The 15,192-nt window shown below is 36.5% G+C and overlaps 1 protein-coding gene across 1 annotated transcript in view; it reads right to left on the reverse strand.

The window, feature by feature from the left end:
- C9 (complement C9) overlaps positions 1-15,192 on the reverse strand; it is an 89,318-nt gene that overhangs the window by 46,140 nt on the left and 27,986 nt on the right. Inside the window, exon 5 of the mRNA XM_017505906.2 lies at positions 8,861-8,999. Within this exon, the coding sequence (XP_017361395.1) occupies positions 8,861-8,999 (139 nt within the window). The remainder of the gene's footprint in view (positions 1-8,860; positions 9,000-15,192) is intronic.

Here is a 15,192-nt window from a genome sequence, read left to right on the forward strand (position 1 = left end):
TCAATAACTGTAGAAAAAGCATTCAACAAAATTCAACGCCATTTAAAGATCAGAAAAACTCTCAACAAACTAGGTACAGAAGGAATGTATCTTAACTATAATAAAGGCCATATACAACAAGCCCACATTGAATATTACACTCGGTGGTTAAAACTGAAACTTTTTATCAGACATCAGGAACAAGACAAGGTTGTTCACTCTATTTCTATTTAAAGTAGTACTAGAAGTTTTAACCAGAGCAATTAGGCAAAAGAAAGTGATAAACGGCATTGAAGTCAGAAAGAAAGAAGTAAAATAGTCTACAGAGGACATAATCTTTTATGTAGAAACCCCTTAGGACTCCACTCAAAAAACAAAACAAGACAAAAAAAATTAGAACTAACAAATTCAGTAAAGTTGCAGGATACAAAATCAACATGCAAAAGTCAGTTGCATTTCTACTCACTAGCTACAAACTATCTGAAAAAGAATCTTTTAAAATAGCATTTACTACATTATTAAAAAGAATAAAATATTTTATTCTTTTCAGGAATAAATTTAAACAAGGAGGTGAAATATCTGTATGATGAAATTCATAAAACATTGATGAAAGAAATGGAAAATACACAAATTAATGGAAAGATATACAATATTCATGGATTAGAATTAATATTGTTAAAATATTAATACTGCCCAATATGATGTGCAGACTCAACGCAATCCCTATCAAAATTTTATGTCATTTTCCACAGAAATAAAAAGGACAATCCTAAAATTTGTATGGAACAACAGAAAATCTCAAATGGCCAAAGCAATCTTGGAAAAAAAGAACAAAACTGGTGGCATCTTGCTTTCTGATACACGGGGTGTAATTTGTAGGTACCTGCACTTGTATTTGAAATGACTAGAAAGGAAATGGCATAAGGCAGTATATCCTAGAGAGATGGATACATTCAGCAGTATAAAGGACCACTTTCAAATATAACATATGGTTGGTCAAGGTATCAATTAAGATGTTGTTGAATAGTTCAAGAAGTAGCGTTTCTCACTATGCCAGGATAGTAGTGGTAAGTACAGCCTGAAACTTTAAGGATGGGGTCATCCCAGAAAGCATAGGAACAAAAGCTGAGTTGGGAAATGCAAAAATCCATCCATGCAAAAAGAAGTCTAGGCTCAGTGTTAATCATTCAGAAACGGACCAGTACTTGTAACCATCATAGAGAGAAAAGCAAAAGTCTTAGAAGAGAGGCCAAGGGGCAAGATTACAGAAAGCAGAAAAACACAAAGATGGAAGCAAGTTTCTTTATAAGTACTGAAGAAACAGGTGTTGGAGAAGCTAGATTCAGAGAGAGAAGGTCAAGGGACTTGCATGTTCTAGGAGGCCAGACATACTATAGGGGTCAGTTGAAGTTATCCCCTTTAAGAATGTGTTCAGGCCGGGCGCGGTGGCTCACGCCTGTAATCCCAGCACTTTGGGAGGCCGAGGCAGGTGGATCACGAGGTCAAGAGATCGAGACCATCCTGGTCAACATGGTGAAACCCCGTCTCTACTAAAAACACAAAAAATTAGCTGGGCATGGTGGCGCGTGCCTGTAATCCCAGCTACTTAGGAGGCTGAGGCAGAGAATTGCCTGAACCCAGGAGGCGGAGGTTGCAGTGAGCCAAGACAGCGCCATTGCACTCTAGCCTGGGTAATGAGCAAAACTCTGTCTCAAAAAATAAATAAATAAATAAGTAAAAATTAAAAAAATGTGTTCATATAATGCTTCTTGAAAAGAAATAAACATTGCTTATGGCACTAAAAATGGAAAAGACAGACACAATCAAGAAATATTTCAGAGTTCAAGTTGTGGAGGTTTGGAGAGCAATTGTAAATACAGAGTAAGTAGAAAAAACTGTTGAAGATGTCATTAAGATTTTATTTGTACAAATGGATAATAAAACTATAAACCACATATTATTTATTATTAAAGCCATTCCTCACTAATTGAGAGAAGAAGTCTATGAAGAACAGATTCATTGTAACCTCTTGAGACACCACTCTGCCAGAATCATCTAGCCAAGCTACTCTCACATTCTTAACCTTTTAGTCATTAAGTTTTGGGGTAATTTGACAGTAAAGGATAACAAGCACAATCCATCTCTATTATCTATAGAAGATTTTTTCTTTGCCTAAATCTTAAATGTTTGTGTGCTCCAGGACTTCACTTCTTCATCATTGTACACTTCTTGGGTAATGTCAGGCACCCTTAATAATGCAACGATTGCCAGGTACGATGGCTCATGCCTGTAATCCCAGCACTTTGGGAGGCCAAGGCGGGCAGATCACAAGGTCAGGAATTTGAGACCAGCCTGACCAACATGGTGAAACCCCATTTCTACTAAAAATAGAAAATTAGCCAGGCATGATGGCACATGCCTGTAATCCTAGCTACTCAGGAGGCTGAGGCAAGAGAATTGCTTGAACCCAGGAGGTGGAGGTTACAGTGAGCTGAGATCATGCCACAGCACTCCAGCCTAGGTGACAGAGCGAGACTCCGTTTCAAAAAAACAAAACAAAACAAAAAGAATGCTATGATCATGTGTATGTTAATTGATACCCAGATCTCTTTTTACAATTTAGATCATTCTCTCCACTTTGATTTAAATAATCTCCTTGTTGTAGGATAACTTCATCTAATGTCATACAGACCCTCAAACTCAAAATTATCAGCATTCAAATCATTATCTTCTTTGAACCCACTCCTTCTTTGGTAGATTTTCTGTACAGCCAACTTCCATATCGCTTTTGATGGCCTATAATTCACTGGGTGTGTGTGCTTGACTTTTTTTTTTTTTTTTTTTTGGCTTCTCATTTTTATAGGGTCCATCTATAGAAAGTTTAGTTTGTGACAGGCACTGTTCTAATCACTTCACAATTATTAATACATTTAATCTTTCTTTATGAAGTGTATACTATTATCATCCCATTTTATGATGGAAACTGGGATTCAGGAAAGATAACTAAGTTGCCTAAATTCACATGATTATAAGTTGAGGAACTTACCAAAATTTAAAGCCAGTGAGTCTTAATTCAGAACCTTGTGATTGATTATATGCTATACTGTCTTCAATTTATGACTAATCTCTTAATTCTTAAATATGCTGGATTTCATCTCTTCCACTTCATCTCTACTATTACAGATCCAGATTAGCTTTTCATCATCTGTTTCTTGGACCATAAAGTAGCCTCCTTCTTTTCTCATTACCTCTGGTCTTGTTCCCTTAACATTTATTGCTACAAAACACAAAGTTCTAAAATGAAACTCTCAGCATATTGCTCTCCAGAGTGGCTCCCTGATTATGGTCAGGATTATGCTCAGATAATTTACTATGGCACATGAGTGCCTTCATGATTTGAATCCTGCCTATGACTTCAACCTTGAATCCATCAGTTTATTTGTAGAACAGAGTCCCTTTCAAGATAGCAGTTTCTATAGGGAAAGTCTACATATTTTCCACTTGAGAAACATCAACATAGGACAAATGGCCAGGTATGTAATAAGCTTTATCTGCTACTAGATTTTCTAAATGGGCTTAAGTTTCCGGAAAGAACAGTTGGAATGTTTATTAAGCCTCTGCTTGCAATTTTGCTGTCAACTTTAATGGCAATTCCAATTAAATATTTATTTGAAGTTCTTTGCCTCCATGAGAAATATTAACTTAGAATGTTAATATGCTGGCATGCATTTTTTTATTCTAGGCATTTATTTAGCATAGTATACAATATTAGTTTTTCAGGATTCTGTGGTAAATAAAGGACTGGGATATCAACAAAAAAGTACTTATTATACAGCAAAATATATATCAAAATAGAGAAGAAAGCAAATTATATTGCATTTATTTATAGGAGAAGCATTTTAGAAGATGGAGGATTCAGAGGAGAAAGCTGATGGTAGAGTGGCAATCAAAAATCAGATCAGGGATAACTTTGTACCCCTTGTCAAGGAGATTGACTGCTACACTGCAGGCTATAGATAGACACTCACCAAATTTAAGCTGCAGGAGAATCATCAGATTTATTATCTTTACATTGAAATGTGGAGAATGAATTGAAGTTGAGAAAAACTAGAGTCTGCAAACTAAGAAGACTATTTTGAGTCATTCCTATATGAGAAATGATGGAAGCTTAAGGCAGTGGCAGTAGGAATGAGGAATAAGAAATAGATTTAAATGAGATTTTAATAACAGGACTTGAAGATTTATTAGATATTGTAAGTTTTTAGGGGGATGAGTCTGTAAAGTATGTCTTAAGGAAGGATTTCAGGTTTTGAGTTTGACAACTAGGACGATATTATTTCCACTTACCAAGACAGAGAATTCAAGAGCAAGAAGCAGGAAATTGGGAGTAAGATTGGTTATCAGCTTCAGGTATGTTGACTCTGTGACAATGGCAGACAACTGGATGTACAAGTATCTAGCTCAGAGAGAGATGTGGGCTGGAAATAAAGGATTTGTATGCCATCGGAATAGAGTGAAAATTGAAGCCATAGGAGAAAACGAAATAACTCAAGAAGAATATATAGAGAGAAATTAGTGAAGCAAGGTAGGGACTCTGGAAAGAGTTAATCACTGTTTAAGGGTTCTCCTAAAGGGAGCTCCAAAGAAGCTTGAGATAGACTTAAAGAGGGTTGAAAAATGAATAGACATGGGATAACAGAGAGTAGGGAATCAATGCAACGCACATACATTGAGATAGCAAGTGTAGACGATATGGGTATTTAGAGATGGGAGAGGTTTCTTCATTTGTTTGTTTTAGATGAGACCCTTGAAAAATATTTATATATAAAGGCCAGAGTGGAAGGAAAAAGAAGGAGAGATTGAATGGAGGCTTAGCAGAATGTCTAGCAAGGTACTTGAAGTGGGGTCCAGTCTAGAGAGGAGAAAGAATAGCTTCCTACTGAGAGAACAGAAGGAGATAAGGATGGACTGAGTTACAAAGTAAGTACACAGAATAACTTCGAAGAAACAACTGGGAATGTTCCTGCCTGTGACTTGAGTATTCTCTGTCAAGTTGGAGCTAATGCCATCTGCTGGACCCAGGATCAAGATGGTGACATAAGAGGCTTGAGGGTGTTGCTGAAAGATTGAGCCTGTTCCTGTGAAGAATGGGAATGAGGAAAGCCTCAGGAGGTGTCGCAGACCTGCTGATAAGTGTGGAGGACCCAGCTGGAATTATAATGCTACCCATCTTTGTGTGAGCATAAATTTCTCTTTAGTGCTCAGCAATGTAAGTTTACAAGTAGGGCAGAAAATAATAAGGTTTATCTCAAATCAGAGTTTTTCTGGATTGTCGGAGGAATGGAAAGCAAGGACATTGCTAATATTGGCAAATGTAGTCAAAATGGATCTAGCTTAGATAAACAAAATAATTTAGAGTAGGAGGAGCAAGATGGACCAGGACAAAAATAGATTCTAAAAAGACTGAAGGTCTCGATGAGGCCAAGAAGAGGTTTGTGGGCACAAATGAGGGCGAGAGCCGAGAGGTTAGACAATTGTGATAAGATGAGAGGTTAAAAGTTGGGTTTTCAGATTTTGGAGACAGCAAAGTCCTAGTAAAGACAAAGTCAAGGGTTAGGTGGCTAGAAAGGAGGGTGACTGTCGTAAAATGGCATAGGAAGTTATGAGGCAACAATAAATAGTTGGCAGTCCACATGATATTGAAGTCACCTAGGATATTGGGGTGAAAAGTATGCTTATAATCTGGGTGCATTTGGCAAATTTTTGTTCATGTCCCAAATCTTACATTTTCATGGAGACTCAGATTGAAGAAGAATTATAATGAACATCTGATGCCTGATTTAGGCTTACAAATTGTTACTTTCAACATCAAAAGTGAAGAAAGGACCAAAGAAAAGTAAGTAGAAAAGGACCTAAGTTATAAATGCAATCATCACTCCCCCTCCCCGTTTTTATTCCCTACAGTTGTTCTTGGTCATTACTGCTAATGTAAAAAGCGGTCAGTAAATCTTGACCTATTATGTGACCACTAATTATGTACCTAGCCTTGGCTAAGTTTTTTACTAATTATACCCTAAAATGAATAATGGCTAATATTTATTGAGGGCTTGCTACGTGCCAGTGACTTTCTGACTGTTTCACATATTTAGACTCATTTATCTCCATGAGGTAGGCATTATTATTTCTGTTTTACAGATAAAGAAACTGAGGCACAATGATGGTAAGTAATTTGCCTGAAATTTTTACAGCACTAAGGGGCAGAGGTGAGATTTCAACCTATGCATAGTGGCTCTAGAACCACAGCCCATGTAAGACAAAAGACCCTAAATGAGAGAGTATGATTGGATGAGAATCAGATGTCATTATTAAGGTGTATTCCCATGTTAAGATGGGCCAGTATAATCCTGTCAACAATGAAAGCCAATAAATTATTGCCAACAAGCAACTAAAGCAGGAGTTAAAAATTATTTCATCCAACAAAAATTGGTGAGTATATTGAGTGGTACTGGTAATGGGCTATAAAGAAGTATATGCATAATTTGCCTTCAGGTACTACTGATACATGTGAGAAAGTAAATGACATATTCCATTAAGTAGTAGGAATTAAAGAAAAAAAAATCCTCTCTAAGGAGTTAAAGTAGATATTTCCCCTCATATAAGTTTGTGTTCTTTTATGTATAATAATAACAAGTTTGGCTACTTATTTTCCAAGACCATAACAGATTTGAATAAGTGGATTATCAGCAGTGGGAGCAGCAAGGGAGTGATTTTGAGGCCTTAGCCAGCCCCTACTCAATGCCCATTGCCTCAGTTGGAACTAAATAAATATTCAAGTTCACAATTCCTATCTTCTCTCTAATTAGCTAGACATCAAAACTCTTTTGGAGGTATTAATCTCAGCTGAACTAATAAAAGTTATCTATAGTCTTCATTTTTTCCCACCATATGTGAACATACATTAGTTTTGCTACAGAAATTTTGATGTGTTAGATTATGTGATGCTGCTCCAAACTCCAGTGTGATGTATGTCATACATAGGTAAGCACCACATCACCTTTCTAAAATCCCAAACATTCTGAAATGCTGAAACACATCTGTTTCCAGGGTTATGGATAAGGGAAAGCAGTGCTTCCTCTCCAAACGTGGCTTCAAGGTCAGTCCTGGGCAGCCCCCAGCCTTCACCATTGTATGTCATACAAGTTATGACCCCTCTAGAGAAGCTAAGAGCTTATCACAGTGGTAAAGACAGGAAAACTGTAAAATGCAGACTAAACTTCAAACAAGCTAAATCAACATTAACAATAACCCTTCTCCCATTAGCAATGACCAAGATGACCATGTTTGGAATTTTCTATTTAAGAAATAGGATGTATATAATACTTAAAAAAAAAAATTGGCACATATACACCAGGGAATACTATGTATCCATAAAAAAGGATAAGTTCATGTCCTTTGCAGGGACATGGATGAAGCTGGAAACCATCATTCTCATCAAACTGCCACAAGAACAGAAAACCAAACACCGCATGTTCTCATAAGTGGAAGTTGAACAATGAGAGCACATGGACACAGGAAGGGGAACATCACACAATGGGACCCGTCAGGGGGTGGGGGACTGGGGGATGGATTGCAGGGAGGTGGGGGGCTAGGAGAAGGATAGCGTGAGGAGAAATACCTAATGTAGATGACAGGGTGATGGATACAGCAAACCACCATGACATGTTTATACTATGTGACAAACCTGCACATTCTGCACATGTACCCCAGAACTTAAAGTATAATAATAATAATAATTATATATAAAAAAAGATTGTCATCTTTCCATTACAAAAATCTGTGCTTGAAGAAGTTTAACTTGACATTATGGGGAAAGACCGACAACAGCCCAAAAGATTCCCTCAGATTTGTTGGCAACTGACTTATATTCTGACTTATAGGTATAAGAAACATGACCATATGTGAAAAAGAAAAAAAAGCCAAATGGTCAAGACACAATAGTCTTTAGCATTCATAAGAGAACATGATTGCTTCTGGCTGCAATAGGTAAGGACTGATTTATGATATTTTCAGAAAGTAAGGGAATGTTAACCATGCTTATTTAAAAGCATATACATTTTTCAAACTGGTGGGACTCACAACAATAAGAGCCTTGTAATAACTGAATAAAGCAGACATTATGGGTTTTCTTTACCAATGGGACCATTTTAAGAAACAGACTTGTAGCTGCTGGGTCGGAGCAAGCTTATTATTATTCTTTATTATACCTTGCTTGGAAGAAAGAAAGAATCTCTAAAGGTGATATATTAATCCTTTTAATGGTGGAGGGCTACAGTCTGTCAATTGCTCTAAAGAAATAGGTGGCTTTAAGAAAGGTAGTTAAGTTTGGAATAATGTTGTGTACATTAAAAATAATTTTAATAAATCATTTTCAAGAGGTAGAGGAGTTTAAGGTGAGTGAAAATAGCCACTCACATTAGTCAAGCAGGCTCTTCATAGGGGGATACTGAAGGAAAACAAACGCAAAGATGAGATTTCATTGGGAGGCTAGCAAACAGCAACGAAACTCAAGTAGCATGGAAGCAGTGTTATCACTACTGAAATCAGCACTGATTTAATTTTTAGTTATCTTACATCCTCAGATAATTCTTTGTATGGAGTCTAGGTATTTGTCACATCTTTATCACTAGGCGCATGTTACTGAGGATTGAGAAGACACTACTGTATGTTTCTAAAGAGATCCAAACTACATTGCCTCTTCTTTGCATCTTGTGTTCACGTGAAATTATTATTCTCCTGAGTTTTTCACATTGTTTGATACTAAACTTGTTGAAGCATTTTTCAGCCAAAAGTTGAACAATGTGTTTCCTCCAAGGAGACTTACTTCATAGATCAAAGAAGCCACGTTCCAGGGTCTTCGGTAGTATCTCAAAGTGTTTCCATCTCGATCCCGGGTACACATTCCATTGTAGAACTCATTATCAAAAGGTGTGCTTAGGGGATCCATCCCTAAAATGTTGATCCTGAGAATGAACAGAGTAGGATCAGAAGTGGCAATACCACAACATAATGAAAGGCAGCCCTCTGTAGCTGGAAAAAGTGAGACAGCTTCAGCTCATGTCACTGTCACCCAATATGTATGTGCTATAATCAGGAACAGAAGCAAGAGCCTGTTCACCTTGGCTCAGTGTCTCTGGCAGAAAGCATACCTTAAGAAGGCCTTATAAACTCTTTTAGGCAACTAAGGCACTGTTTAGAGTGCAATGAAAGAAGTGCAATAAGTAAGGCACTTGGGACCATCTGGTTCCTGGAGTTTTAACTTCACTGCTGTAACTCTTACCTAACCTCCCTTAGTGAACCAATAACTGATGCTGTAATACCAACTATTTAAATTATTTGAGAACAGAGCATCTCAGGGGGCCAATATAACATATGCATGCAATTTTTCATCTATGAATCAACATTGGGGCTCTCTCTCTCTCTCCCAATTCTCTTTAAACTTAAGCCTTTTCCTCCAGCTGTCTCATTGCTCGTCAAGAACCTCATTCCCTCCAGGCTTATATTATTCCTATTACACTTTCCAAGATGAACACAAAAATGTTAGCATCCTGGCAAGGCATTCTCAAAAGTTCTATTTTTTCCAAAGCAAAATATTTTTATTTGGCAAGATTTCATTCATAAATATAAATCTTCTTTAGCTTTTAAAAAAAGTTACATTTTACTTGTAGGCTTAAAAACAATATATGAACAAGAAGCAGTTATTTCCTTGTGCTTGTTCCTCCACCTCTGTTAACTGGGGGAATACAGTCTTTGCTGTATAGGCTGTATCTGGAATAAATGGCCCAAGCCAGGGAGGCCACTAGGTTTGAGGGTCAAATCTGTAACTTACCTTGGCACAAAAACTCAAACTCTTCCAGTGCTCTAGGCTACGTTCCTAACTCCGATGAACTGGATTACAAATCTGGATGTTGGTTTTAAGACCAATTTGTCAAAGAGTGTGGGCAATTTACCATAAACCCATGGCTTTTGCAAGAGAAATAATTGAAAGGGTTTCCAACTGTTTGTGGGTTAGTTAAAAACAACATCTTTATATAAATAGCACATTTTAAATAAACTTTAAATCTACAAAGTTGTAAAGTGAACCTAAAGTGGTTCAACTTTAATGGAAGGCAAGTTAAGAAACTGACACATGAATATCTTCCTCAAGGCTGACAGATAGATAAAATCAAACATCCCTCATTGCCTGTCCCACCAAAAATACCTTTCATGAAACATGCTATGGCCTTAAAGTTCTCACATAGGCCAAAAATTAGACCTATTAACTTGAATTTGAGAAAAAAGAAAAAAAAAATCATATATTTGGTTTTATTTTTTAAACAGCTATTTCTCATGATAAATTAAAATTTTCATCCCAATTCTTTACGAATCTCTGCATCTACACCCTTGCCATGACCTCATTACAGGCAAAGTATACTTTCCTCCCTAGAGGCTTTGTGTTTGGCCATGTGACTTTCTTTAGCCAATGGCATGTAGTTGAGAGTGACAGTGGGGACAGTTCAAAGCATGGGCATGAAGAGGTCTCGTTCATTGCTTTTGCTTTCATATATTTGTGCCATTGCCTTGAAAATGGCTTCTGAAGGGTAGCCACTGCCCCTTCAACCTGGCATACCAGTGACCCCAGAGAAAAGCAGAACCAGCCCAGCTGTTACAGCGTGAGGCGAAGCTGCCAGTGAAGTCCAGTCTTGTGAGGAATAAACACTTATTTTTGTATCACTAAGGTTTTGGTGCAAGCTCTCCACCACAAAGACACAAAATACTGGAAGCAAATGACCTGGGTTGTTTCTTAAACAAGACCTCAGCTACATTTTCTTTATGTGATAATGAACTACATATCCGGTATAGCTACATTAACAGAGACACTGTACCTCTTTGCTTTCAGTGAACAATGAAATCAACCTTTGTTTATATTGATGATTAACTCTTAGGTGACTACTATATCTGTGTGTTGTATAGTATTTGCAATTAGCAGGGGGAATATTAAGACAGCTCATATACACTCTCTGCTTTCATGCAAATTGTGTTCAAATTAAGGAGCAGAACATAAAATCACCAATTTCAAAAACGAGGCCAAGGAAGAATACACAATCAGCCCTCCGTATCTGTGGGTTCTGTGTCTGTGGATTCAACCAATCATGGATTGAAAATATTTGGAAAAATAATTATATCTATGATAAGCATGTAAAGACTTTTTCCCCTTAGAGTATAGCAACCATTTATATCGCATTTACATTGTATTAGGTATTATAAGTAATCCAGAGATGATTTAAAGAGTACAGGAGGATGTATGTAGGTATGTGTGAATAGTCTGTCATTTTATATCAGGGACTTGAGCATCCTAAAATTTTTGTACCTGTGGGAGGTCCTGGAACCCATTCCTGATGGGTAACAAGGGAGGATGGTACTTGTGCTGAATGAGTGCTACATGTGAGTGTTTTACACATTGAGTCTTCAGGAGGAAGAGATCACCATGGTAGGTTAATTAAAAGAGTTTTAGAAGAAGAAAGATTTGATCTGGGTTTTGAGGGGTGGGTAAATTGGGATGGGGCTAGTGCAGGAAAATGTGTAGGTAAGAGCTCAGAGATGAAAATGGCATGTTATGAGGGTAATGGTCTTCAGATATTCTGTTTGTCTACTCTATAAAGGAATTTTGATAAATTACGCTTTCCTGCACATTTTTAGTGTGACATCTAATAATTTTCATCTAAAGATTAAGTAGATGCAAATAATATAATTTCCAAGAATGCTGTCATTATTTGTACTTTAACATATAATCATTTTACCACTTTAAAAATAAAATCAATAAATATAAATACTGTAGTGATGCTGGGTCATACAGCATTGGTATTTTTCTAACAATTGGAAATTTTTTAGTTACTTTTATTCCTTTTTATTTTTATTTTTTAAAACAGGCTGTACTTTTTAGAGCAGCTTCTGTTCACAGCAAAAGTGAAGAGAAGGTACAGAGACTTCCTATATACTTTGTGCCCCTTTTTATTCTTGAATTCAAATTTCTATTCCATTTCCCCCACAGAATTTTAACCTAACGTAATATAGTTTATCTTTGAACGTTTTTATTGATTACCTTGTCATACTTTTCTGTACCAAAAAGATATTAATTGAAATTTTAAAATATTAAATATTATTTGACCATAGATCTAAGTATTAAAAATTCTTTATTAATAGTAGCATATAGAAGTATATTAAATTTTTAAAAATCATTACTAAACATAAGTAAAATTTTATTGGAAAGCTATCTCAATGAAATGAGTCTTCTTTTTAAATTAATATGTTGGTTCCTGCATCCATGAATAAATATTACTTCATTCATTCATGGTGCTAGGAAGAGACAGTGTTCAGTATCAATTTGATTCTTACTTTTCATTTTTATAGTTGTAAATGCTGAGAAGATTTACTCGCATAAATAAGCAGATAAGAATAGAAGAAATTTTATTATAACAATGTCACACAATTTTTTAATCCCTTTTTCTGAGTTATAGACCAAAATGAGATCCCATAGTTAGTGATGTGTCATCCAAAATTAATTTTATAGTCCATTATCTAAAAATTGATTTGGTAATCTTTCACTGTTGATAGAAAGAATTAGAGACCACAAAACCTCCAAGGTGTCAGAGTCCAGGTGAGTACTAACATTTGGAGTTGTTTCTTGTTTCTTTTTTCTCTCTATAGTAAAATGTGAGATGGGTGAGGAGTACACTCTGCTCTTAGAAAGTGATAAGTAAGTAATTCTTTAAAAAAGCAAGAAAGGAGAATGGGCTTGACAACTTGGATGCAGCTGAATTGTCATGCTTATTAATTTTATGGAAAAATGTACTTATGGAAGCTGAGGGTTTACTATTTGCTTAGGTAAATAATTGATAGTTGAGGGAACTATTACCTTAAGACTTACTTGTCTCCCCTTGGAAAGTTTTCGTGCACCCCGTGGTATGCATATCCTAGTTTGAAGGTTACTGTTTTATAGATCAGCAAATTGGCCAGTTGGCTGGACCCATCTGGAGAGTTAGCATAAAGTTGATCCACAGTCTAAAGCACAACTAAGGAAGAAATGTTTCAAAAGCTTTGGATTTGGTTCCACTACAACAGAGACAGCCAGTCTAGTCTAGAATGAGCCAATTTTTTTCTGCCAAGAAACATGAACACTTCTCATGGATGAAAAGTCATCACCTGGGAAATTTAAAAAACCATATGCTCTTTGGCAGTGCTTAGAGATGCCTGTGTTTACACCTGCATCTAGAACCACAGGCAGTTCCAGTTTACCAGGTAAACTGAAGAGAAAGCTCCCTTCACAGAAGTGGTGTTATGCTTAGATCACAAAAAATAATTCCTTTATGTTGTAGATCACTTATAGCTGACTGGATTTATGCTTTCTCAATGAATGCAAGGTGGGTTGGGGTATTTCCATAAACGCTTCTGGAGAATCTCAGATGCCTCCAAATAAGAGGCTGAAGCATTTGTGATACAACTGAATTCTCCTGGCATAAGAACTTAGGTGTGAGAGGCTTTCAAATGAAAACAGTATAAAGTAATTGCCATGAGCACTTGTGACTTTCACATGTAGAAGAATCTAACTGTATGTGACTGTTGATAGGACTTATTGAGGTTGTCCAGATTGAATTGGGTAGATGTAGTTTATAAGCATGTTGCTATGATTAGGGAGTTTACTCCTATTGCCTCTGTTTCACAAAGAAGCCACTAGCTCCATATAAGAATAACGGAGGTTTATAGTAAGTAAACATACAATATTAATGATAATGAAAGAATATCACAAATATAATAATGTGTGTTGTTTTGAAACCTCTTCCTAAATATTAATTACTGATTTATACCACTCACCTATATTTTTAATTCAAATATTTGTGTGATAAGTAGCTGCTTAAGGAGTTTCATTTTTTAAGATTAGTTTTGCTTTGAAGTTAAGGTGTTGAAGTTAAGACTTACGGATTTTGTAGTGATGTGAGGGAAATGCTGTAGGTGTTGGTTGGAGTTTTAAGGAGCAGACAGTAAGGTGGTATGTCAGAAAAACAGTTTTATAAGAGTCAGAGAAACCTGTTTCAGCTCTGCTAGAAACTAATCAGCCAAATGGCCTTATTTATTTCACTCAGTTCTTATCTATAAAATGAATATAATACCTCCTCTAACAATCTCCCAGGATTATTATGAAAATTTATGGAGCTAGAGTGTGGAAAAAGATTTTGAAAAGTTTAAATTATTATGCAAATGAAAGTTGTCATAGAACAGTAGGTTTTACAAAGACTAAATTTAACATAGGTTATTGCTCATGATAATGGGGAATTTAATAAAAAATGTTGATGGACTGATTCCGTCAGGACGTACTTCGTTTTTCATTTCTGCTGCTGACCTTTCCCCATAGCTAGGGTCCCACCTTCTTACACAGCCTTGAAGACTCAGCTATGTGATGGTCCCCAACACCAACCCTGACCATAAAGCATGAGGTATCTAAGAATTCCTAGCTAGCTCTGCCTCATTATGAAACTCCCTGGCAAATGCTATGAAACAAATTTTTATTTTCCCTGAACAAAGGAAACCAATAAATTATGAATGATTGTTTTTCAGCTAAGGGAGCCAATATTTCTATATTCTTTTCCTGTAAGACAAACTATAAATTTGCATTGAATGAGAATAAATAATATATGTTAAGCTTTTTATTTAGATTAAAGAGAAAATTGTTTCTTGGATCCCAATGAAAGCAAAATAAAGTAGTAATGGGCTTTCACCATGGACTCACAATCTTTCTCTGAGGAAATAAATAAAAAGAAACAGGACTCATCTGAGCACACCATGATGTAGTTATAAGGTCTGGGAAACTCCCATACCATTTACTAAAAGGGCCTGTTGAGCTTAGGGACCTAAGACCATCCATTTGATTCAAGATTCCTACCTACCGTGGGTGATGTTGACTGCTGCTTGAACAAGATTTTACAAAGTGCATGAAGGGCATGTGAAATGCTTTATCTGCTGCTTGACTCTTGGCATCCTGAACATTTTTCTTACCTAGATTTAAGAAGTAGAAATTTCACTTGGCGAGGAGGGATCCAAGATGGCCGTTTAGGAACAGCTCAGGATTGCAGCTCCCAGTGAAAGCGCAGAGGGTGAGTGGACACCGTGTTTTTATTGCCC

This window comes from Cebus imitator, unplaced genomic scaffold (genome assembly GCF_001604975.1).
Source record: "Cebus imitator isolate Cc_AM_T3 unplaced genomic scaffold, Cebus_imitator-1.0 Scaffold344, whole genome shotgun sequence".
NCBI lineage: Eukaryota > Metazoa > Chordata > Mammalia > Primates > Cebidae > Cebus > Cebus imitator.